Source organism: Rhinolophus hipposideros, assembly GCF_964194185.1.
Source record: "Rhinolophus hipposideros genome assembly, chromosome: 25".
Taxonomy (NCBI): Eukaryota; Metazoa; Chordata; class Mammalia; order Chiroptera; family Rhinolophidae; genus Rhinolophus; species Rhinolophus hipposideros.
The window spans coordinates 27,445,192-27,469,157 of NC_138071.1; the positions used below are offsets into that span (position 1 = coordinate 27,445,192).

The following is a 23,966-nucleotide window of genomic DNA, read 5'->3' on the forward strand; positions in this document are numbered from 1 at the left end:
CTGCTTTTAGTTAGTTTTTACTTTTCAGACCATCCTATGTGGTTACTTTCGGTCTCTGATTTTGTAGGGCCCGCCATGCTGGCCTCGCCTGAGCTTGTCAGGCTTAGTATGTGGCCCCTTTTTCGTCCACATTGGTTTTCTTTAAAACTAAAAAAAAGAGAACTTTGATCTTGTCATGGAAGCATGAAATAATAAGTAATGTGGAAGTAAAAGCATATAGTGAGAGATTTTGAGAGCTTGAAAGATCCATAGATTATAAAGGAAATATTAAAACTTTTTTTCACTTGATCCTAGTTTCACAGAAATAAAATCAGTTTCTAGGACTTAGTGGTTTTCTAATACATGAAGTCAAAAGTACTTAAAATTATAGTATAAGGAAACAGAAGCTAATACTTCAGTTTTCATAAAGTACACCTTCTAATCTTTTTCAAATAGCTATTGAGACATTTTAAGAACATTAATGGGAAATTTTCTAGTTGTTTTTATTCAGTTATTTTGGGAAAACTTTTATGAAGAAGGAATATTGGATTTACCATTTTGAATGGACTTTGTATTTGCCTTTGAAAGAAGTAGTGAGAGAATTGTAGCTAAAAGTGACAAACTCATGTTGCCTAACTGAACAACTAAAGTCTTTCTAAAAAACACACAAAAAAATACATAAAAAAAACCTGTTATAGCTAATGAATGAATTCAGCAAAGTTGCAGGATACAAGATCAACACACAAAAACCACTAATAATGAATACTCTGGAAGCAAAATTAAGAGAACAGTTCCATTTACAATACTATCAAAAAAAAAAAATAGGAATAAGTTTAACTAAGGAGGTGCAAGATTTATACACTGAAAACTACAAAACACTGCTGAAAAAAATAAAAGGTAGACCTAAATAAATGGAAAAACATCTTAGGTTTATAGATTGGAATACAAAATACTGTTAAGATATCAGTACTACCCAAAACAATCCACAGATTGAATGCAAACTTTATCAAAATCCCCATGGCCTTTATTGAAAAGATGGAAAAGCTGATTCTAAAATTAATATGGAATTTCTCGACATCAGAAATGTCCAAACCTGTAGAGAATTTTTATAAAAATTTATTTGAGCCCAAAAGAGGATACACCCGGAGACAAGATCTCAACAGAGTGAGAAAAATACTTCTGAGAATAACAGCTGGCAGTTCCTCTTATGAATTAGAAATTAAGGAGGGTATGTAAGAAAGATTACGGGAAGGTTGGAGTAACTCGGGGATGGGATTACAGAATAGTTAATAAGATTATGTGCTCTCTTGGGGATCTGAAAGGGGGCATTTCAAATGTGTGCTACCCTAGATGCACAAAACCAATGGACAGGGCTGCTTAAGGCAAAAATAAGCCTTTTAGTAAAGAAGTTACATGCTTGGGACATGACTACCCACCATGATCTGCCCAGTTAGAACTGATGACCTGATTGCTCTGTGAGGTTACTTTCCATAGAACCCATTTTTTTTTGTCCACAAATTGCAAGGGGCTCTGAATAGCCAAAACAATCTTAGAAAAGAACAAAGAGGAGTCACACTTCCTGATTTTAGGAGTTCCTGCAAAGTTGCAAGTAAGCAGAACAATGTGGTACTGGCATAAGGACAGACAGATCAGTGGATAGACTGACAGTCCCGAAATAAACCCTATGACCTCTGTGGTCAGTTGATTTTCAAAAAGGGTGCCAAGACCATTTAATGGGAAAGAATAGTCTATTCAACAAATGGCACTGGGACAATTAGATGCCCACATGCAAAGAAATGAAGTTGGATCCTTAACCTCCGATCAGACAGAAAAGTTAATTCAAAGTGGACCAAAAACGTAAATGTAAGAGTTAATATCATAAAACCCTTAGAAGAAATCATAGGGATAAACCTTCATGATTTGACAATAGTTTCTTAGATATGACACTAAAAATACAAGCAATAAAAGAAAATAAATTTAAAACTTTTGTACATCAAAGACAACCCACAGAATGGGAGAAAATGTTTGCAAGCCATATCTAACAGAGGTTCATTATCCAGAATATGTAAAGAACTCTTACAACTCAACGATAAAAAGACAAATAGCCCAACTTGAAAATGGGAAAAGGATTTGATAAACATTTCTCCAGAGAAGACAGCCAATAAGCACAGGAAAAGATGTTCAACATAATTAGTTATTACAGAAATGCAACCAAAACCAGTGAGATGCCATTTTACAGTCAATAGGATGGTTATAATTTTTTTAAAAAGGAAAGTAACAGGTATTGGTGAGGATGTGGAGAAATTGGAACCCTCATACATTGCTGGTATGAATGTGAAATGGTGCAGCCACTGTACATTTGGTTCCTCAGTAAATAAACACAGAATTACCATTCGACCTAGCAATCCCACTCCTGGGTATATACCCAAAAGAACTGCAAATAGGTGTTCAAACAAAAATTTGTATACAAATTATCATAGCAGCATTATTCTCAATAGACAAAAGGAGGAGACAATCCAAATGTCCATCGACTGGTATGAAAGGACAAATCAGATGTGGTCTCTCTGTACAATGGAACATGACTCAGGCATAAAAAGGAATGAAGTTATGATCTATGCTACAACATGGGTGAATCTTGAAAACAATGCAAGTGAAGGAAGCAGGACACAAAAGGTCAAATATTGTGTGATTAACTTTATACAAAATGTCCAGAATAGGCCAATTCAAAGAGACAGAAAGCAGATTAACGGTTATGGGGCTGGAAGAGGGAAGAATGGGGTGTGACCGCATGAATGGGCACAGGTTTCCTTCTGGGGTGACAATATCCTGCAGCTGGCCAGTCGGGCTGGTTGTACACCATGGCGAATGTACTGAGTGCCAAGGATGGTAAATTTTATGTCTGTACATTTTACCATAGTCTAAAAATGAAAGAAAAAAAACAACCTACTAGATTTCTTACAAAGAAAAGTTTAGAAGGAATTCATATAAATTAGTATGGTAGTAATAGTTAAAAGTATATTTCTGAATAGAGTGTTATCATTAAACAATTGGGAAAGAACCCATAATAAAGTACTTTTTAGAAAGATCAACAAATTTAAAATCAAACATAGATGTTCTGATTTAATCTACAGTTAATTATAAAATTAATTGAAACAGCTCCTCTGGCATGTTAATTAATTGAAATTTGGCTGTAATTTTATTTGTGCAGGGGAGGGAGAAAACTAAACTGAAGTGATCTTTTAACCCCCAATTTTATTGATATAATTGACATAACGTTATATTGCTTTAGGGTATACAACATATGATTCCATATATGTGTGTGAGAACTCCTAACATCTACTCTCAGCAATTTTCAAATACACGTGCATGATACGGTGCTCTTAACTGTAGTCGCCATGCTAGACATCACATCCCAGACTTTCTTGCGTAATTGGAAAGCTGTACCTTTAGATGAATTTTACCCAGTTTGCCTCCATCCCTCTTCCCACCTCTGGCAGCCACAAATCTATTCCATATACAGTATAACAGTATTTTCTTCCTCTGATTTCACTTGGGATAATGCCCTCAAGATTCATCTAAGTTGTCAAAAATGGCAGGATTTCCTTCTTTATTATGGCTGAATGATATTCCATTGTGTGTGTGTGTGTGTATCTCACTATATATATATATATATATATATATCACATTTTCTTATCCATTCATCTGTTGATGGACATAAAATGATTTTTTAATATGGACTAATTTTTTACCAAGAAGTCTATATTAGAAATAATTTCTTCTGTATTCATATGAGATAATCCTCTTTTGATACTTGTTGAGTCCAGGAGTGTTTTTTGAGAATCTAATTTGTGCAAGGCGCTGCTACGTGCTGGGTATCAAGCAGTTTTATTTCATTTTAAACCTAACCAAAGTCTCTGTTCTCATGGAGTTTCCATTCTTGTGTGAAATGCTAATAGAATTTTAAAAAGGATGTAGTCCGGCTTTAAAAGTAGCAGAGAGAATGCAGATGAAGAGGTAGTGTTTCCCAGAGTGGATCTGAGGATGCAGTCGTGTGGTCAGGTAAATGAGGGGAACGCTGCGTTCCGTAGCCCATCCCCGCACGACTGGGTATCCACGAAACAGTCACCACTGTAAAGCATCGGAGGTGTCCTGCCATTAAAAAACAAACAAAAACCGATTCTACTTTTAAAACCCAGTGTTTCCCTGAATTATTTGACCACGGAATTTTTTTTCTTTTTACCATTTATTAATGTCCAGTGGAATTAGTTTTCCATGACCAGACTTTGGGAAGTGCTGCTGTAAGGGAATCATTCTTTCAGGAGAGTCCAAGGGCTTGACATGGGAGGGAGAAAGCAAAAGGACACTCATTCTAGGTAAAGGAAGGATTTCAGCCAGAATGCCACAGCAAGGAGGTTAGGTTGCAGGCATTTGATTAGCTCTGTGGAGGACTTTCTTGGCTACGATGCAGATTGAGCCTGGAACCGATGACATCGTAGAAAGATTTAGCAAGTCTTTTTTGGAGGGTGGGTTTATATAAAATCTTGTCTGTACTTGGGACCTGTTGAGGTCTATATGGGTTCTATAATTATTGCGTTTATGGAAAAAAAACTCATCAAGTCTTTTCTTGGTCAGAGGTAAGTTCTTCCCTTGAAAATATTCTTAAGATTATGACTACGAGAAGGTGTCATTTATGGTTAAGGTACACTTGCCTTTTGAGCTGGACTGATAAAAGTTTGACTTTAACTTGAGTTTATTTTTTTGAAAATGGAGACAACCTGGATTTGAGAAACATGGCAATTACGTGGTTGAGGTCAAAGTCCAGCTTTTCTTAAGATCACAGTATCGTAACAGTAATTGTAGTAATCCTTTGCAGACTTCATGCACTGACTGTAACTTCCCTCTCTTGCAGGTATGATTTTTAATGAACGTGATCAGGAGTTGAGAGACTTGGGGTATCAGAAGCATGCCTTCAATATGCTTATTAGCAACCGCTTGGGCTCCCATAGAGACGTGCCCGATACGAGGAACGCAGCGTATGCTCCTTATTGCTTTCTGCTAATCGTTTTAGTAACACAGTCCTTTCATACCCGTGTAGTAAGTCATGAGGGTGGCACTGATACTTTCAGTTAGGCTTTGTCATTCAGGATGCTAGAAAACTTAGGGCTGATTTCCACTCGTTACACGTGATGCCATGTGATCTGAGGTGGTACGAGCAAAGTTCTAGAGTTTGCTGTCTTTTAAAATTTAAAATCGTGGGGAAAAAGAGGGAGGTGCTAACGGCATAAAATTAAATAGCCTTCTGAGCATAAGTTTGTTTAAAATGTTTATTAGATTCATGGCGAAAAGGATTAAAATCAGTGAAGAATTTTACTCATCTTCTCACTTTTTTGTTTTCACTATTTTTGTTTCTTCAAAAGGCTTTTCATTCATATGGTTGGTCCGTCAGTCATTTCACAGACTTTCTTGAGCACCTTCCGTTAGCTAGACATTGTAGTAGGCCCTGGAAATACACAGAATAAGACATTTCTGGGTTCACCGGGCTTAGAGTCCAGCGGGGGAGGTAAATAAGGAAACAAGAAATTGTAGTAGCATTAGAATGAGGGTGAAATCGGGGCCCCCCAAACCAGAATGGCCAGGGAAGGCTTCACAGAGGGTGAGGACTGAGCAGTGACGCAGGGAAGCAGGGGCCAGATCGAGGCCTGAAGCTGTGTGGTTCGTCAGTGGGACCGGAACAGTTCGGTTTGGCCGGAGGATAGGCGGGCCCCGGCATCAGAAGGCGCTGTCTGCCACGCAGGAGAACAGGGACGTCTGGATTTAGTCTTCACAGCCGTGGTTTTGTACTGCTGTTGTGTAACGCCACATAGTAGTTGCCTGGAAGCTCCTCCATTATCTTGATCTATGTATCATAGTTTACTCCAATCAATTTCTATTATTGGGCAAAAAACATTTTCAAATACAAATTTTATATTTGTTATTGGGAACGCCAGCATACTAAGGTTGCATTAAAAAACTTGCAGTGATTTTATGTAACCTATGTACAAAAAAAAAATAAAAAAAAATTCAAGTTTTTAAAATGTAGACCTGAAAAAACTCTTGAGTAAGAAACCACATCGTTTTCTTAAATGCTTTTTAAAAAAACTATAATGTAAGGAAAAGGCTGAACAAGGTAGCAGTTAATGTTTAGTGAATAACTTAAAACATTTGAGTCTTTGAAAAAGTGGGAATTTTCCTCGTGTTCGTCTTTACAGATGTAAAGACAAGACATACCCGAGGGACCTGCCGGTCGCTAGTGTGGTTATTTGTTTCTACAACGAAGCCCTGTCTGCGCTGCTGCGCACCGTGCAGAGTGTCCTGGACCGCACGCCGGCCCGGCTGCTCCACGAAATCCTCCTCGTGGACGATGACAGTGACTTCGGTAAGGGCTGTGTAACTGCCCGTGCGGGGTTAGGCTCGTTGTGTTGACAGCAGCCGCAGAGCTGACCGCTCAGCACGTAGTGCGTGAGGGGACCCAGACGCATGCAACTGCAGGGGAGCCAGCCACAAACAAATGCCTGGCCACCGCTCATAGAGTCGTTTTGAAGAAACTGTATTACCTTTGTAATCTGTTCACAAATGGTGCTACCCACATTTGGCTCTGGAAATGTTTCCCTTGGCTTATTAGCTTTTAAAATAACAATCTTATTTCGAAATAACTACAGATTCACAGTAAGTTACAAAGAGGTCCCATGCACCCCTTCACCCAGTTTTCTCCACTGGTTACATCTTACATAATTACAGTACAGTATGAAGCACGGGCTGGACTTGGTACAGAGTGTGTGTACAGTTCTGGGTCACTTTGTCGCGTGAGTAGATTCCTGTAGCCACCACTGTAATCAGCTTACAGACCTTGCTCCATTACCCCCCAAGGTCTCCCTCATCCTACCCCTTTATAGTCACACCCACCATCCATAATCTCTGGCAAACCTATTCTCTGTGATTTTGTCATTTCAAGAATGTTGTAGGCACAGAATCATACAGTGTGTGACCTTTTGAGATCAGTTTTTCTCACTTGGCATAGTTCCTTGGCTTATGTTTATCTAGTAAGTCTGCTAACACTGGACTGTCCCCAGTTAAAAGTGGATTACATTCTGATAGCTTTTAGGTGATCTCGGATGCCATTTGTATGAATCGGTACATATTTTATACACCTTTCTTTAATTCGACACAGACTTCCTAAGAATGATTTCACGTGCATGTGTGGGGATAGAGAGCTTTTTAACTGTGCTACTCATTCAGTTCTTCTCAACCACGTGCGATAGGTTGTATCCCCATGTCACAGAGGAAATAGTAAGTAATTTGCTCAAGATTCCATAGTTGTTCAGTGCTAGAGTTGAAATTAGACGCCGGGTCCACATAGCTCCAAGCCTTCTGCTCTTTTCATTATAGTAAGCTGCGGAGATACACTGATGCATTGTAATGCCAGTCACGTTTTTCCACGACTCAGGTGTTTATTAAGCACCTCTTGTATCAACAACAGAATTGTTATAACAGCACTTAAGTATACAAAGTGAGGAAATATATACTGGGACCAGTGGGAGTGAAATCCTTAAATGCTGGTAAATATTAAAACCTCACAGGAGAAAATTTAGAAACGTTAATAGAAAACATAATTTCAGCAATGGATGATTAAAAAAAAAGTTAAGAATTTGAGTCTGGGCCAAACAAAAGTTTAGCTAAATACTAGATTCTAGAATTTATGGTGCTGGGTTTGTTTGTTTTTTTGTCAACTTGGTTTTGGTTTTCACTTTGTGTATATTTTATCTAAAAGGGAAAATTCGTGAGAATTTACAATGGTTATATACTAACTATGGAAAGAATTACTTTTTATATGATCTTTGAAGTTATTATGAAGCTTAAAGGTAAATGAGATAAAGTTTATAAAAAGTATTTAGTGCCCTTGGGAGGTGCTAAACTAATAAAAGGACATGTTTACTGCTGCTATTATATTTTTGGTAGGGGCAACAGAAGTTGTTTCTCACTTATTCTGAACTGGAGTAAGACTTGATAAATTATTTTGAAACAAAAGATATTTATATCCCATTTACTTTGTTTTAAGTCTGATTTATATGCAGCCAGCTGAACATTCATTCACTCAAGATGTTCATTTCAGACATTGTTTATGCAAAGCATCATGCTTGTTGCTATCGAAATACAAATAAGTCTATAAGGTAATGATTTCCTCGTGGCTAGATTCCAACTCTCACCCTTCATTTCTTTCCTTTTTTCCTCTCACATGGCAACCTACAGTCCTCTTTTAAAATAAAGCACAAGAAGATTCTATAATATTTACTTGATAATTTGTTGTTGCAAATGCCAGATACAACTTTAGAGTAGCTATAAAATGTCCTTTGTATGTGCCTCACGTGCTGTGAATAATTATGGGCCTCTTTATTTTCAGATGATTTGAAAGGAGAACTAGATGAATTTGCCCAAAAACTTCTCCCTGGAAAAATTAAAGTAATAAGAAATACAAAGCGGGAGGGACTGATTCGAGGAAGAATGATTGGAGCAGCCCACGCCACAGGTAGAACTTCCCACTGGGTTTTCTGGGCAGGTGTCGAGTGCTGAGGCCTCTGTCCTTGGAGCCTGTCCTGATTCTGCGGAGGTCGTGGGAAGTGGTGTTTGGAATGGACATGCCAGCAGGAGAGAGATGAGGCTTGTTTGGTTTGGGAAAGGCCTTTACACAACTGTAGCCCTGCTGCCACAAAGCACAGAGTCCACGAACGTGAGCTCTTGAGGCCTCACTGGCCTGTTTTCTTCATGGCCCTTGCTAATGGCTCCCCGCAGATAGGTTTATGTTGTTCACTCACAGGAGCGGAAGAGTCAAAACCAAAATGCAACTGAACTTCGATCTTTTTCTAAATTCAAAATTTAAACTATATGTACCCAAACTGATTTGAATTATGCCAGTAATACTTCCAGTACGAATGTGTACCACTGGTGATACACATCATGGTTTTAGTTGGGTAAAGGGATACAGTATTAAAAATTCATTTACATACCTATAAAGGTATTCCCTTTAAAATTTCCTCTTACTCCTTCTGATTCCATCAAGGAGAAAGTCCCCATTGGCACTACCAAATCTTTAAAACCTTTCCATCATATAGTGATCTCTTTTAAAAAGAAAACTCAGGTATCAAATTCAGAATGTTCTGAAAGTATATCTGGCTAGTCTTCAGTTACATTATATTGATTCCACTGAATTTTTATTGTTACCGCCATGTAAAGTTGGAGATCCTGATTTTCATTTATGATCTTTATAAAAAATTTTCCTTTTAAAATAAATTTAAATGAATTTGTTTAAAAATATAATGCTGCACGTAATGCATGGATATGGCCAAAAAAGTCATGAAGGTACTTTTTAGGTACAGCTGCCAGTTCAGTCAGATAGTGACATGAAATATAACCGCCACCCTCGCAGCCCAATAATTAAACCATTACTTTATTCCAGTCAGAAATGGGGAAGTCTCTTAGCCAGGAATTGTGATTGAAGAGCACTGTTACGATTGAGGAACATATACAAATAACATGCCCAACTCTTGAAAAGCTTTACAGATAGTTCAGATTCTCTTTGGTAATTCTTTGGACAGCCGGGTATGGAGTGTGGCGCAGTGACAGTGGCCAGTTGTGTGGAGATATTTTTATTACAGTGATGGTAATCGAAATAATTCTGAATTTAGTATATATTTCCCTGCATTACAGGATAGAGAGCATAAATGTATTTTCCTTGGCGACTCAGAAACATGACTGCAGTTCTGGGTCATTGCTATGGCATGTCAGTTCTTTCAGGAGTGAGGGAAGCGTGTGCCTGTCGTCATGGTGATGGTGCAGCTCCTTCTTTGGATTCAGCACTCATTTCCTTTTCTTTCATTTTCCACCTTTCCTTTTTAATTCCCCCACCCTTGTTAGCAAAATAAAAATCATAAAGATTTTATCTTGCATTTTTAACTCCTCTTGATAAATGTGAATGGAAATGAGGGTTTTGGTAACTTCATGGTTATTCTGAGCGGTTGAGAAACTCGAATCTCATCATCAGGTAGCATTACTACTACTATTCTAACAGTTGACCCAGGAAACGCATCACTGTTGATTTCCCGTGAATGGCTTGAAGCACCAGCTGCATTCTCTTGCAGTTAGTGACAGCAGAGCCACGTCAGGCAGGCAAGTCCTGCACCACTGCCGGTGAGGTGGTCCTGCCCAGTGTCTGGGAAGCACCTTGTGAGGCTGGAGGGGGCGTGCAGCTCCCCGGTGTCACTTCGCACAGCAGGGCACAGTGGTTTGTCCACTGTCCATTCTCAAGTGAGGTCAGGGCTCCAGTGAGGAGAAAATCTTTTCATGGCCTTCCTTCCCTCTAAAAATGTTACTTTTTTCACGTAAAGGCAGTTTTAACAAAATGAAGTACGATGGTGCGTAGTCAGACTGAGCCTGAGAGTGACTTCCCGCAAACCGGCTCATTTCTGTCAGAGCCTAAAGTATGTGAACAAGGATCAGCAGACCATAATGGGGGGAAATGAGATTATTGTTACCTGAAAAAATAAACTCTGCGTAATGATCTATTGTAGCAGCACAGTGTTTCGAGCGGCATGGGACTGCCATTCCCCAGCAGTTCCCACGATTTCCTTTATCCCCGCCTTCAGTAACTCAGCGCGGCCCGCCAGCACGTCTTTGTTGGAGGAGAATTCCAAAGAGGAATCCTAAGCCTTGAATTCAGCGCGTGTGACTGCGCACTGCGAGGGGGGTCCCTCCTCACGTGTCGTTCACTGCTTCCGTTCCCTGTGGGCTCGCGGGGAAGGAGGGGAAGCGAGCGTGTCAAGATGAAGCCCCAGCTCCAGCAGCAGCGGGGCCGTGGGTGTGCAGGGGGTGGCGACCAGGGGGTGGTGACGAGTCCTGAAAGCAGCGCTGCTTGCCTCCTCCGCAGGGGAAGTGCTGGTGTTCCTGGACAGCCACTGTGAGGTGAACGTCATGTGGCTGCAGCCCTTGCTGGCTGCCATCCGGGACGACAGGCGGACGGTCGTGTGCCCCGTGATCGATATCATCAGTGCGGACACGCTGGCCTACAGCTCGTCCCCGGTGGTGCGGGGGGGATTCAACTGGGGGCTGCACTTCAAATGGGACCTCGTGCCGCTTCCTGAGCTCGGCGGGCCGGAAGGAGCCACTGCACCAATAAAGTAAGATGTCGCCCGTGAATCTGACACATTCTCGCCAGTACTTCTGCAGGGAAAAAATGTTTCAACGATAATTCCTTCTTTGCAAAAAACAAAAGTGTTGGCTTGTTTGTCCATGAAAATTCTTGAGTGCTTATGGATTTTGTGCGCTCTGCCAAGTCCTACGGGAAGATGTATAAGTAAGAAATTGTCCATCCCTCCCAGATTTGTAGCTTAGTGAGGCAGGCAGGCAGGGTCGTGGGCGTGCCGTGTGCCCTGTTTATGCCACGTGCCATGTATAGCATGGGTCATTTTCACCGTCAGGTCTCTGCTAGTTTGAATGGTGCTGTGAAGAACACTTGATACCTAAGCTTTTTCTACAATCAGGATTTTTAGGATGGGTTCCTACTGTGTAGTGCAGTTACTAAGTCACGGTGTATGAACTACTTCAGTTCTCATCCGTATTCTCCATTATAAATATTTTCAGTGTGGTCTCTTTTCTGACTCAGGTTACGTAGCAATGCATTTATTATTTTCTTGACAAATAGAGATTTTATAGTTATTCCTGGCTTAATTACACTGTGGTCAGAAAACATGATTTTTAATTGTATGGAAATTGATGAGATTTATGGTCTAGCATATGGTTAATTTTTGTACATACTCCTTGCGTGCCTGGAAAATTTGTATTTTCTCTATTTGTTAAAGATGGGATTCTGTATCAGTTTGGTCAGATTTATTGTGTTACTGACATATTCATATTTTTATTAATTCGTATTTCTATCAGTTACTGAAAATGGTATATAGTTTCCCACTACAGCTGTACCATTTGTTACTCCTGGTAGTTCTTTATGTATTTTCTTCATCTACACAGGGTGCCAAAAAAATGTATACACATTTTAAGAAAGGAAAAAAACTATTAAAATTGTAATACAATGAATGACACCAGCATTCAATTGATTAACGCCATCTTTTGAGCAAATATCTTGCTACACATCACTAGTGTAATTCAATTCACCTTTGAAAAGTAATACATAGATAACATCTCTTAAAATGTGTACATTTTTTTGGTACCCCTGGTATTTTGAGGCTGTTAATAGATGTATGAAAGTTTAGAATTCTTAAATCTTCTGGTGAATGAAACCACTTATCGTCAGGAATTATCTTTTATGCTATACTTTTAGAATAGTGAGACTTCTGCTTTGTGGTCTGATATTAATATGGCTGTTCGTCTTTATTTTGATCAGTATTCACATCATACGTGACTTCTCTTCCCTTTTGCTGTCCATCTTTCTATGGTCTTAGGATTAGATGTGTCCCTTGTAAGCAGCACATAGTTGCTTTTGTTTTGTTTTGAAACCAGTATGAAAAACTGACTACAGTGGTACCATTTGCTTTCTGTTTGTTCTATCTGTTCTATTAGGTTGGGGCAAAAGTAACTGCAGGTGTCGCAATGATTTTTAACCTTTAAAACTGCAGTTACTTTTGCACCAACCTAATACATTTTTTCTCTTCTCTTGCCTTCTTTGGCCTGAGTTTCTACTTATTATTATTCTGTTGCAGCAGTTGCACCATCATTAGAAGTTATACATCCTTATGCACTGTTGTTTTAGGGGTTACCCGAGAGACTACAACATACAGCCTTGACGTACCAAAATGTAGTATAAATTGGTGCTTTCTGCAGACAATGCTCGTGTCTCAGATATCCATAGTCCTGTTAGCCCCTCAAGTTACAGTGCTGAAATACACACGTGAGTGTATGTATACTGTTTCAATCACACAAGACGGGACCATTACTCGTTTAGGCTTACCCACCCATTTCCTCGTTAGTGTTCCTCTTTATTTTGCATCTGCAAACTTCCATTTGAAGTTATGTTTATTCTGACTAACGAACACATTTAAGTATTTCTTTTGGTTGGACCTTTTGGTGACTTCTGTCTTTTTCTGTAAATGTTGTTTCACCATTGTTTTGAATAGTTTTACTCGATATACAGTTCTAGATTGGCAGATATATTCTTTCAGGACCCTTCTGGCTTCTGTTTCTGGTGAGAAATTAGCATCAGTCTTATTTTTGTTTCCTTGAAGCTTATCTCTTTCATTGGCTGCTTCAATTTCCTTTCTGTCTTTGTCAGAAGTGTTTTTCAGATATGCATAAATTTGGTTTCATTTTTGATAGTATGTAATTATCTGCCAAATTCTCAATCTTGTCTTTTATGTTTGAACATACTGAAGTTATTTTAAAGTCTCTGCCTGGATAACTCCATTATTTGGCATCTCTGCACGTCTGTTTCTGTTGTAGATTGTTTCTCTTTCATGTGATTTATCTTCTTGGTTACTTGTTTGCTTATTTTCATTTAGTCCCAGACACTGTATGAAAAATTAGATGTATATTCATGCCTGGGATGATGTTTTCTTCTTACAGAGAGAATTTTGCTTCACTTGTGGCAGGCAGCTTGGAACACTAGAATCCACTGGACTTGGACCACCTAATCCATTGTCAGGAAGGGAGATGCCTGGAAGCTGGACTTGGCTCTGTGTGAGGCCAGTTTGCTTCAGACGCTCTCACTCACACACACAGGGTTTCTCCATATGGGCAGTGTGGACATTGGGGCCTGAGAAAGTCTTCATTTAGCAGCACACTTGGACTCAACCCATCAAATGTCAGTAACAGGCTGACAGTAGTAGCAACACACACACACCCAGGTGTGACAGAAAGGTTTCCACAGGTTAACGAGATGCTTGCTTGGAGACAGAACCACCCTATTTGAGAGCTAATGGTCTCCCCTTGGCAGGCTCTGAAGTCCAGTTTTTATCCCAATGGCTCTTTGAAACTGTCAAAAGATTAATTCATTTCAGGTAGATTTCTGTCAGCAATAGTTATAATAAAAGTACTTTTGGTACTTAAAAAAGTAGCCTTTGTTCGCCAGGTATCTATATCTAGAAAATGCAGTTTTGTGACCCAGCTCATTCCCTGATATTAGATGAAGTATGTTTCATAATAGTGAATCTAGTTTTTATGAGTAGTGTTCCACATCTGGACAGAATTTTTAAAAACCAAAACAGCAGATAATTGTACAGAATTAACACTCTAATTTTTTCCTTTTGTAGGTCACCTACAATGGCTGGAGGATTGTTCGCCATGAATAGAAACTATTTCAATGAGCTTGGGCAGTATGACAGTGGCATGGATATCTGGGGAGGAGAAAACTTAGAAATATCATTTCGGGTAATTTTATTTTTTTTGCATGTTTAATTATTTGTGTAGTGGAATATAATTTTCATCCATGATCCCATATTTTATATAAATTCTCGTTGATTATCTTTATTAAGAAACTGTCCTTAATGAATGCTACTTTATAATAACCTATGACATGGATGGGTAAGAAGCCCTATATATACTGGGGTGTGCCAAAAAAATGTATACATGTGACTTGTATTCATCTTTTGTTATTGGGATATATTGAGTATTACAATTTTAACAGATTTTTTCTTTCTTAAAATGTCTATACGTTTTTTTGGCGCCCTCTGTATTTTATTAGAATTCAAAAGGGATAGTTGTACTTAATGGTTGGCTATAAATTCAGAAGACATTTATTTAATCTAGAGTTTTGTTCTTGCCCTATATATAGTTGGGGATGGTCAGATTTCCCTTATTGCCAGAGACTATCTTTTTCCCCTGGAGAAATTATAAATAGTTCCCCATTTCACTTTCAGAAGTAGCCCAGTTTATACTATGATAAATTCTGTCATCACCCCATGTGTAGCTTATTGAATCCTTTATATATACAGGTTGGGGAAGAATTCCAACCTGAGGAAGAATTTCACTTTCCTAATCTCTGTCTGCAGTTGCTAAGGTTGGAATGACAGCCTGGGTGGGATGTGTGGCTCTGGGAGCCGTGACGATGATAAGACAGTCTCTGGAAAAGGCAGAAAGCAGACAGAACCCCCCTACACCCCTCACCCCCACCCCGTCTTGACAGCAGAATCCCTGTTCAGACACTAACACTATACTTTGTGGATATGTCATTTTGTATTTTTACAAATGTATTGATGACAGTGTTTTTAAAAGGCAGTTTTTTTCCTATATAATCTTTAGAATTTTAAAATTGAAAGGAATAATGAAGTTTAGTTTTATTTTGTAGATAAGGTAATCGAATCCCACAAAAATTAAGATAACTGTATAAAGTAACTCAGATAGTCAAGGGGAAAACTAAGACCAGAACTAGGATCTTTTGAATCTTAAGAGTAATTCTGAATATTTCATAAAATTTTTCTTAAAAAGTGTATGTATACATTTTATAACAAAGTATCTGTAAAAGTGAAATTAAAGGACCAATTAGTACGCATTCCTTGTCCCTAAGTCTTGAAGATCAAGTTTCTTGATCTGTTAAAACAATGAGGTATGATAAGTGTGATTAGACACATGGTAGCAAAAGAATATTGTTTAGAATTCAGTTTCTTTTTAATCATAAAGACATAATTTGTAAAAATAAACCCTCTGTGTATTTGAGTAGCAATATTTAATAAAACATCTTGCAAAGTCTCACAAACACCTGTTTAATAAAGGATAATTTCATGAAAGTTCATACACTGAATTCATAGTATGGTAAGGGGACTATTAATCCATATTTCGCTCCTGACCAGATTTGGATGTGTGGAGGCAGACTCTTCATCATCCCTTGCTCTAGAGTGGGACACATTTTTCGCAAAAGGCGACCCTATGGTTCTCCTGAGGGCCAGGACACCATGACACACAACTCCCTGAGGCTGGCACACGTGTGGTTGGATGAATATAAGGTGAGCTTCCATTTCTCACTGAGGAGGAGGAGTGGGTGGCCATCGTTCCTTGAGGGATGGCTTTGGTTGCTTGTCACGCTTGCATATTTCTGTTTGGGTAACCATCTCCTTAGGTTTCTTTCTTTCTTCTTCACCCAGTGTTTCACTCAGTTTTTGTTCTCCCTCTTAATTTTCCAATGACCCCTCCGTAAGAGGTGAGGTAGCTAACACTAGAAGAGGTTCCGTTTCTCTACACATTCTTTATTCCCTCTGGTCCCTCTCCTGTAACTTCTGCAGAACCAGGCTCCGCTGTGACGATCCCCAGCCTCTGCTGTCAGATTTTGCACAAGTATTCTCTGTTCCATGCAACTTGCCATGATGCTTTCTTTGTGACAGCTTTACTGAGGTATATTACAAGCCATTTTTAGAACATTTTATCACCCCCAGAAAGAAACTCTGCATCCTTCAGCCCTCACTGCCCCTTACCTCTTCCAGGTCTAGTAGACAACTAGTAATCTACTTCCTCACTTTACAGATTTGTCTAATCTGGACATTTTATACAAGTGGAATCTAACAGTATGTGGTCTTTTGTGACCATCTTTCATTTATAATGATGTTTTCAGGTTCATCCACATCATGCCAGGTATCAGTACTTTGTTTTTACTGGCAAGTAATAGTCCATTGGGTGAATATATCTCATTTTATTTATCCAATGATGATTTGATGGACAATGGGTTGTTTCCACTTCTTGACATTTTTGTACAGTTAATTTTTTTAAATAAGCAGGTATTGAGCACGTCCTATATACCAGGCTGGGTTAGGTTTGGGGGGCTACCAAGATGACTGAGGGAGTGCACAGCAATTTTTAACTCTGAGGTAAATGCAGGTGGAAGAGTACATACCTCGTGTTATAGGAATAAAGAGGATGGGGCGACTGCGTCTGGGGAGTGCAAGTCGGGACTATCACACTTTTCCTGCACAACTGTTTATCTCCTCCCTCCACTGGACTGTGAGCTCCTCTGAGGTCCAACTCCATGCTAATCACTAGCATTTGCCTCATCACTGCCTAATACAGCAGCTCTCAACAAGGGCTCCATAGGGCACGCTTTCAGGCCTGGCGGGGCAAAGCTGTTTGCAGTCAGGTCAGTGGAGCATTTGCTGTGCGCCATGGTCCCATTACACTGATGGTGCAAATGGCTGCCGCCTAGCAGCAGTTGAGGCATCGGCACCAAGTTGGATTCTTCACTGTCAGTTCTTTCCGAACTTTAAAAAGGCCAGTTTCCTCTAAGAATGGCATTGGCGAAGTAGTAAAAATAATTATGTTAGAGCTCACCTTGTCTCTCGGTGTTCTGTGTCAGTATTCCTATCAAGCACACAGAACGTTGAAGACTGATGTTTCCAGGAAAATCATTTGCGCAGTTGGAGCTGAACTTGGGCCTCTCTTCTCCATAGAATACTCTCTTTATAACGACTCACAAACCATGGTGATTCATAGTTGGCGCTCAGGCAAACAGTTTCTCAAAAATGAACTGAAACTTTCACTTCAAAGAAAACAACTTGTAGTAGTTGTTGCAAATGATGAAATTCAAACTTTCAGGTGAAAATTAGAATTTTGGAAATCTTATCTCCTCAGCCATGAATTTGATAGGTTCCCGGTGCTTAAAAACTTTTCCAATGAGATTGGTGGTCATATTTATGAATGTAATTTTTTGGCTATTTATAGTGAAATGTTAGTATCAGGAGGAACTTCACAACCCAATGGAATAGTATTTTCCAAATGTCTAATGCATGAAGTTATAAAAATCTCGCATGGGTAAAAGATCCATTCAAAGAGCAAGACAGCCCAGCAACACAAAAGCTCAGTGATACGCTTTCATCTTCTACATTGCAGCTAACCTTTAAAAGTTATTGAGTTGTAATGTAGTATCAAAAAAGAACAGCCATAATTATCTGAAACAGTTACTAAAATATTCCTTTTATTTTAAACTGCAGATTTCCACAAACTCTTATTTTTAAAAAATAACCTAAAAACATAACAGGTTAACTGCAGATACGAGTTCAGCCAACTTCCTTTTAGCCAGACGTTGAAAAGATTTGCATAAAGCAGTGTCACTGTTTTCACTAAATTTTTTCGTTTTTGTTCAAAGCATGTTATTTATGTTAATAAGTAATGAGTTTGTTATTTTTAAGTAACCAAAGGTTTTAAATTTCTGAATTTTAACTTCTAATATGGTAAATGTCAATCGATGTAACTCATAGAAACAGAACCTCTTGGAGTCCTCAGTACTTTTTAAGAACATAGAAGCCGACGTCAGTCTGAGTACTAACCTCAAAAGTAGCCTGTTTCATTGATTCTGAGATGGCAGAACACACACAAGTAAATGGGCATTTCTGAGATTCAGGTGTATCTTACATTTTAAGATGTCTTATCATTTTAAGTTATGGAGCAACTTAAAAAGTTGTGTAAAAACTTTCTGTTGACATTTTGGGGGAAACATTAAGAAAACACTGGAATGAAAAATATTTTTGTCAATCTATTTTTTTAAGTTATCCTTCAGACCTCAGATATAATTGATAATACTCATTTTAAACAAACAAAAAACATGTTGTCTTATTTTTCAATTTTCCTTTTAAATTCAGGAGCAGTATTTTTCCTTACGACCTGACCTGAGGACCAGAAGCTATGGAAATATCAGTGAGCGTGTTGAATTGAGGAAGAAGTTGGGTTGTAAATCATTTAAATGGTATTTGGATAATATTTACCCAGAGATGCAGATATCTGGGCCCAATGGCAAAGCCCAGCAACCCATTTTTATCAACAGAGGGCCAAAACGCCCCAAAGTCCTTCAACGTGGGAGGGTAAGGAAGTAATCTTATCAAAGTGTTTCATTAAAAGCTGTATGATAATGTAGACTTACCAGAATATTTAATGATAAAATAGTTAATGATAGGCTTTAGCTTGCCTTCCATTATATTCTTTTTATGAATATTTTGCTATCTAATTAAATTCCTTTACTACCAGTGTTAAAAGAGAGCTAGTTATATGCTACCGTCCGAGAGGATAGATATAAATATAAATATACAAATAAAGGCAGTATAAGTGTAAAATTCATTTGGCAGAGACCTGTCCAACAAGGAAAACAAAAGGAGAAATTGGAGCGGCCGTGTACTGTTTGGCCTCAGCTCTGGGGCCCTACCACAGACAGGAATTGAAAGCTGGCAGGGTGTAAGTGCTGTGTAAGTTGAGATTTCACATCCGATGTTCTGAGCAATCACTTCAGCTTAGCAGAACACCCACTGGTCAGCCACATTTCTGTAGCTGCTCCCTTTTGTTTCTGATAAAAGTATCTTCAGTTTTTTAATCACACTTAAATTTTAGGGACCTAGCCAGAAAATCTTACCTTTTTCCTGAATTTCTGAAAGTTAAGTGTAGACATTATAATTGTTGCCCAGTTTTCTTGTGTGTTACAAAGAGACAGTGCCAACTATTAGGCTGGTGCAAAAGTAATTACGGTTTAAAAGGTTAAAGAACTGCAAAAACCACAATTACTTTTGCACCAACCTAATAGCAAGTGGCTAGAATTAAGCCTAGAGAATGACCCCTTCCTGTTCTAGCTTATACGGTTAAAAAAACTCATGAAGATGTTATTAGGTGTTTTCTCTTATAGTTACCAGTGTGTGTTCCACACAATTGCTATCCCTTACCACTAGTATTTTTGCCTTGCACACCTAATCTCTACTACTTAAACTAATCCTTTTACTCGGACTAGGTACTCAAGCTTTGATGTATCTCACTTTTAGAATTCCTATGGCATTTACAATCTGTATTCATCTCCAGTTTAGTATGTATGTTACATTTAATTATGTACCATTTGCTTTATACCTATTGTTCTTACTGTTTCAATTTCATGTTAAGGTTCTTTAGTGCAGACGTGATAGTTCAATTTTTTTCCTTCCCCATAGTAGCTTAGTAAACTTGAATCTTTAGGTAGAATTTCTATATAACACTGCCTGCCTATGTTGTTAAAATTGCCCATAACCTTGACGTCTGTCGTGATGCTCTTAGGTATTTAAAATTTAATAATAAAAATGCTTGTCTTTTATGACCTCTGGAATTCTACCTCTGGAATAACATTGTCACATTTCATCCAAAACCTTTCCCCGCATTCTTCAGGGTGTTCTGACACTGGTCCGTCTTGCATGATGGGTTTCAAGAGTGTTCTCTTTCACAGCTCTGTCACTTGCAGACCGGCAAGTGCCTGGCGGCCCAGGGCCGCCCAAGTCAGAAGGGAAGCCTTGTGGTGCTGAAGGCATGTGACTACAGTGACCCTACTCAGGTGAGTGATGCCTCTGCTCACGGGCAGTCCAGAGGATCTCCTTCAAGGTTCTTTCACAGTGCCAACTATTAGACTGGTGCAAAAGTAATTACGGTTTCAAAGGTTAAAAAATAATTGCAAAAACCACAATTACTTTTGCACCAACCTAATAGTCAGAGGCTAGAATTAAGCCTAGAGCATGACCCCTTCCTGTTCTAGCAATCATTTCAGCTTAGCAGAAAACCCTGAGTGGGGAGGGGCAGACAGCCATGTTTTAATTGGACTTTCCTTTTACAGATGATTTTAGAGAGCTAACACAACTATTATATTTTTGTCTCCTCCATATAGTTTTCCTACCTCTGATCATTGTTTAGAGCATTATTTGTACTTTCCAATTATATAGAATGAATTGAAAGCTGTGTGAATGTTAGAAATGGCAAAGGAAGTGCTGCTTTTCCCCATCCCCCACCCCCTCAACCTTGGCAACTGTCAGCTGTTCTCTATAACAGCAGTGTCACTGTTCTCACTAATTTTTTTTGTTTTTGTTCAAAGAATGTTATTTATGTTAATAAGTAATGAGTTTGTTATTTTTAAGTAACCAAAGGTTTTAAATTTCTGAATTTTAACTTCTAATATGGTAAATGTCAATCGATGTAACTCATAGTATAACAGAACCTCTTGGAGTCTTCCATACTTTAAGAACACAGAAGCCGATGTCAGTCTGAGAACTACTAACCTCAAATGTAGCCTGTTTCATTGATTCTGAGATGCCCATTTACTTGTGTGTGTTCTGTCATTTCTGAGATTCAGGTATATCTTACATTATAAGATGTCTTCTCATTTTAAGTTATGGAGCTAATTGTGTAAAAACTTTCTGTTGACATTTGGGGGCAACATTAAGAAAACACTGGAATGAAAAATAGTTTTCTCATAATCTATTTTTTTAAGTTATCCTTCAGACCTCAGATATAATTGATAATACTCATTTTAAACAAAAATGCGTTGTCTTATTTTTCAATTTTCTGAGGTCTGTTTATTCATTTGTTTTTTTAGATTCCACATATTAGTGAGATCATATGGTATGTGTCTTTCTCTGAATTCACTGAGCATAATACCCTGTAGGTCCATCCATGTTTTTGCAGATGGGAAGGTGTCACTTTTTTATGGCTGAATAATATTCCATTGTATGTATACACGTCATCTCTTGGTGGACATCTAGGTTGTTTCCATATCTTGACTTACTAGACATGCTGCAGTGAACACCGGTGCATGTATCTTTAATAAAGAGTGTTTTTGTTTTCTTTGAATAAATATCCAGAAGTGAGATTGCTGGATCACATGGTAGTTCTATTTTTAATTTTTTAAGAAACCTCCATACTGTTTTCCATAGTGGCTGCACCAATTTACATTCCCACCAGTGTATGAGGGGTTTTTCACCCCACTCTCCCCAACACTTGTTACTATTTGCCTTGTTGATGATAGCCATTCTAACTGGGGTGAGGTGATGTCTCACTGTGGTTTTAATTTGCATTTCCCTGATCATTAGTGAAATTGAGCATCTTTTCATGTCTGTTGGTCATCTGTATGTCCTTTTTGCAGAAATGTCTGTTCAGGTCCTCGGCCCATTTTTAAATTGGACTTATTGGGGATGTTAAGTTCTTTATATATTTTGGATATTGACCCTTTATTGGAGGTTATCATTTGCAAATATGTTCTCCCATTCAGTAGGTTGTCTTCTCGTTTTGTTGTGCAAAACCTTTTTGGTTTGATTAGTCTCATTTGTTTTTTCCTTCGTTTCCCTTACTCAAGGAGACACATCCCAAAAGATACTGTGAAGGGCATTGTCAGAGAGTTTAGTGCCTGTTTTCTTCTAGGAGTTTCATGGTTTCAGGTCTAATATTTAATCCTTTAATCCATTTTGGGTTTATTTTTGTGTGTGGTATAGGAAAATGGTCCAGTTTCATTTTTTTGGCTCGTATTTGTCCAGTTTTGCCAACAGCACTTATTGAAGAGACTATCCTTTTGCCATTATACATCCTGTGTCGTAGATTGACAGAATAAGTGACGATTTATTTCTGGGCTCTCTGTTCTATTCCATTGGTCTATGTGTCTGTTGTTATGCCAGTACTATGCTGTTTTGCTTATTACAGCTTTATTGTATAGACCTTAAGATTTCTTTGGCTATTTGCGGTCTTTTGTGCTTCCGTATAAATTTTAGGATTAGTTCTAATTTTGAGAAGGCCATTGGTATTTTTTAATAAGGATTGCACTGAATCGGTTTATTACTTTAGGTAGTAAGGGTATTTTAACAATATTAATCCTTCTAACCCATGAGCAAGGTATAGCTTTTCATTTATTTGTTTTGTTCAGTTTCTTCAGTGTCTTATCGTTTTCAGAATACAGTTCTTTCACCTCTGGTTAAATTTATTCCTATGTATTTTATTCTTTTTGATGCAGTTATAAAAGGGATTTTCTTAATTTCCTTCTGCTCATTTGTTGTTGGTGTGTAGAAACAACAGACTTCTGTATATTAGTTCTTTATCTGGCAACTTTACTGAAGTAACTTAGTCTAATAGTCTTTTTGGAGTCTTTCGGGTTTTCTGTATCATGTCATCTGGAAATAATGACAGTTTTACTTTGTCTGCTCTGATTGCTGTGGCTGGGACTTAGGGTTATGATCTTTATTTTCTTCCTTAGGTCTGGATTTATAATGAAGAGCATGAGTTGGTTTTAAGTAATCTCCTTTGCCTGGATATGTCAGAAACGCGCTCATCAGACCCCCCACGACTCATGAAGTGCCATGGATCAGGCGGGTCCCAGCAGTGGACCTTTGGGGTGAGAAGCTTGCTGACCGATGATGGGCGTGAGTGAGGGAGCATGGCAGAGGGACCCATTTCTCCCCTGGAGAAGGTGGTTGTGAGTTTGTAGCACCCCGTAAGGAGTCTTAAATGTTTCACATCTCTTCGGGATTACTGTATCCTCTTTACCATACTTTGACAGTAAGTTTTATAAGTTGAACCACATAACTGGTGGCATTTTTTTTTCTTGCTACCTCTTTTTATTTTTATTTTCCAGAAGAATAATCGGCTGTACCAGGTGTCAGTTGGACAGTGCCTGAGAGTGGTTGATCCATTGAGTCACAAAGGCTACGTTGCTATGGCGATCTGTGATGGCTCCTCCTCTCAGCAGTGGCATCTGGAAGGTTAAGGTGGACGCCAGGCTGTGGAATGGTGGTGATTCATCGTGCTTGTCCCGTGGAGATAAATGCCTGAGAAGATGAGCAGACGCGAGACAGCAGATGTACTCGAGTGTGGAGCACCGACTGAGCCTCAGGAGGTGAAGAAGTATGACTCACCAAGACATTAAGGTCATTTCTGAGCTGCTGTTAAGGAATTTCTTGCTTATGGTAAGAGACCAGAATACAATTTTAATATAAAGAGTCAGGTTTATACAGAAGGATAAAACCCTGGAAATTGCTAGGTCTGTCCAAATTTATTTATGCTTTTTAATCCTCTAATGGCGTGTATCTGATCAGGAACTTGTTATGATTTACTTTCTTAGAAGATTTCATAGACACACAAACTGAATCAGATTGCTTTTAACTTCAGGAGGCATCATGTATAAGATCATATTTAAGAGGCAGTTAACTATTCTAAATTATTTGGATGAATTATGGTACTATCTTCATTTAAAATAAAGGATCCTTTTAATTATT

General features: G+C 38.6%; 1 protein-coding gene across 5 annotated transcripts in view; it reads left to right on the forward strand.

The window, feature by feature from the left end:
* The window catches only part of GALNT11 (polypeptide N-acetylgalactosaminyltransferase 11), a 48,934-nt gene extending 24,968 nt beyond the window's left edge, over positions 1-23,966 (forward strand). For all 5 annotated transcript variants that reach the window (XM_081038099.1, XM_081038095.1, XM_081038098.1 and 2 more), the window contains exons 3-12: positions 4,889-5,012; positions 6,228-6,394; positions 8,417-8,542; positions 10,937-11,186; positions 14,268-14,385; positions 15,804-15,956; positions 18,576-18,794; positions 20,168-20,272; positions 22,949-23,086; positions 23,327-23,966. In XM_081038099.1, coding sequence (XP_080894225.1) covers positions 4,889-5,012; positions 6,228-6,394; positions 8,417-8,542; positions 10,937-11,186; positions 14,268-14,385; positions 15,804-15,956; positions 18,576-18,794; positions 20,168-20,272; positions 22,949-23,086; positions 23,327-23,458 — 1,532 coding nt within the window. In that variant the 3' untranslated portion in view covers positions 23,459-23,966. The remainder of the gene's footprint in view (positions 1-4,888; positions 5,013-6,227; positions 6,395-8,416; positions 8,543-10,936; positions 11,187-14,267; positions 14,386-15,803; positions 15,957-18,575; positions 18,795-20,167; positions 20,273-22,948; positions 23,087-23,326) is intronic.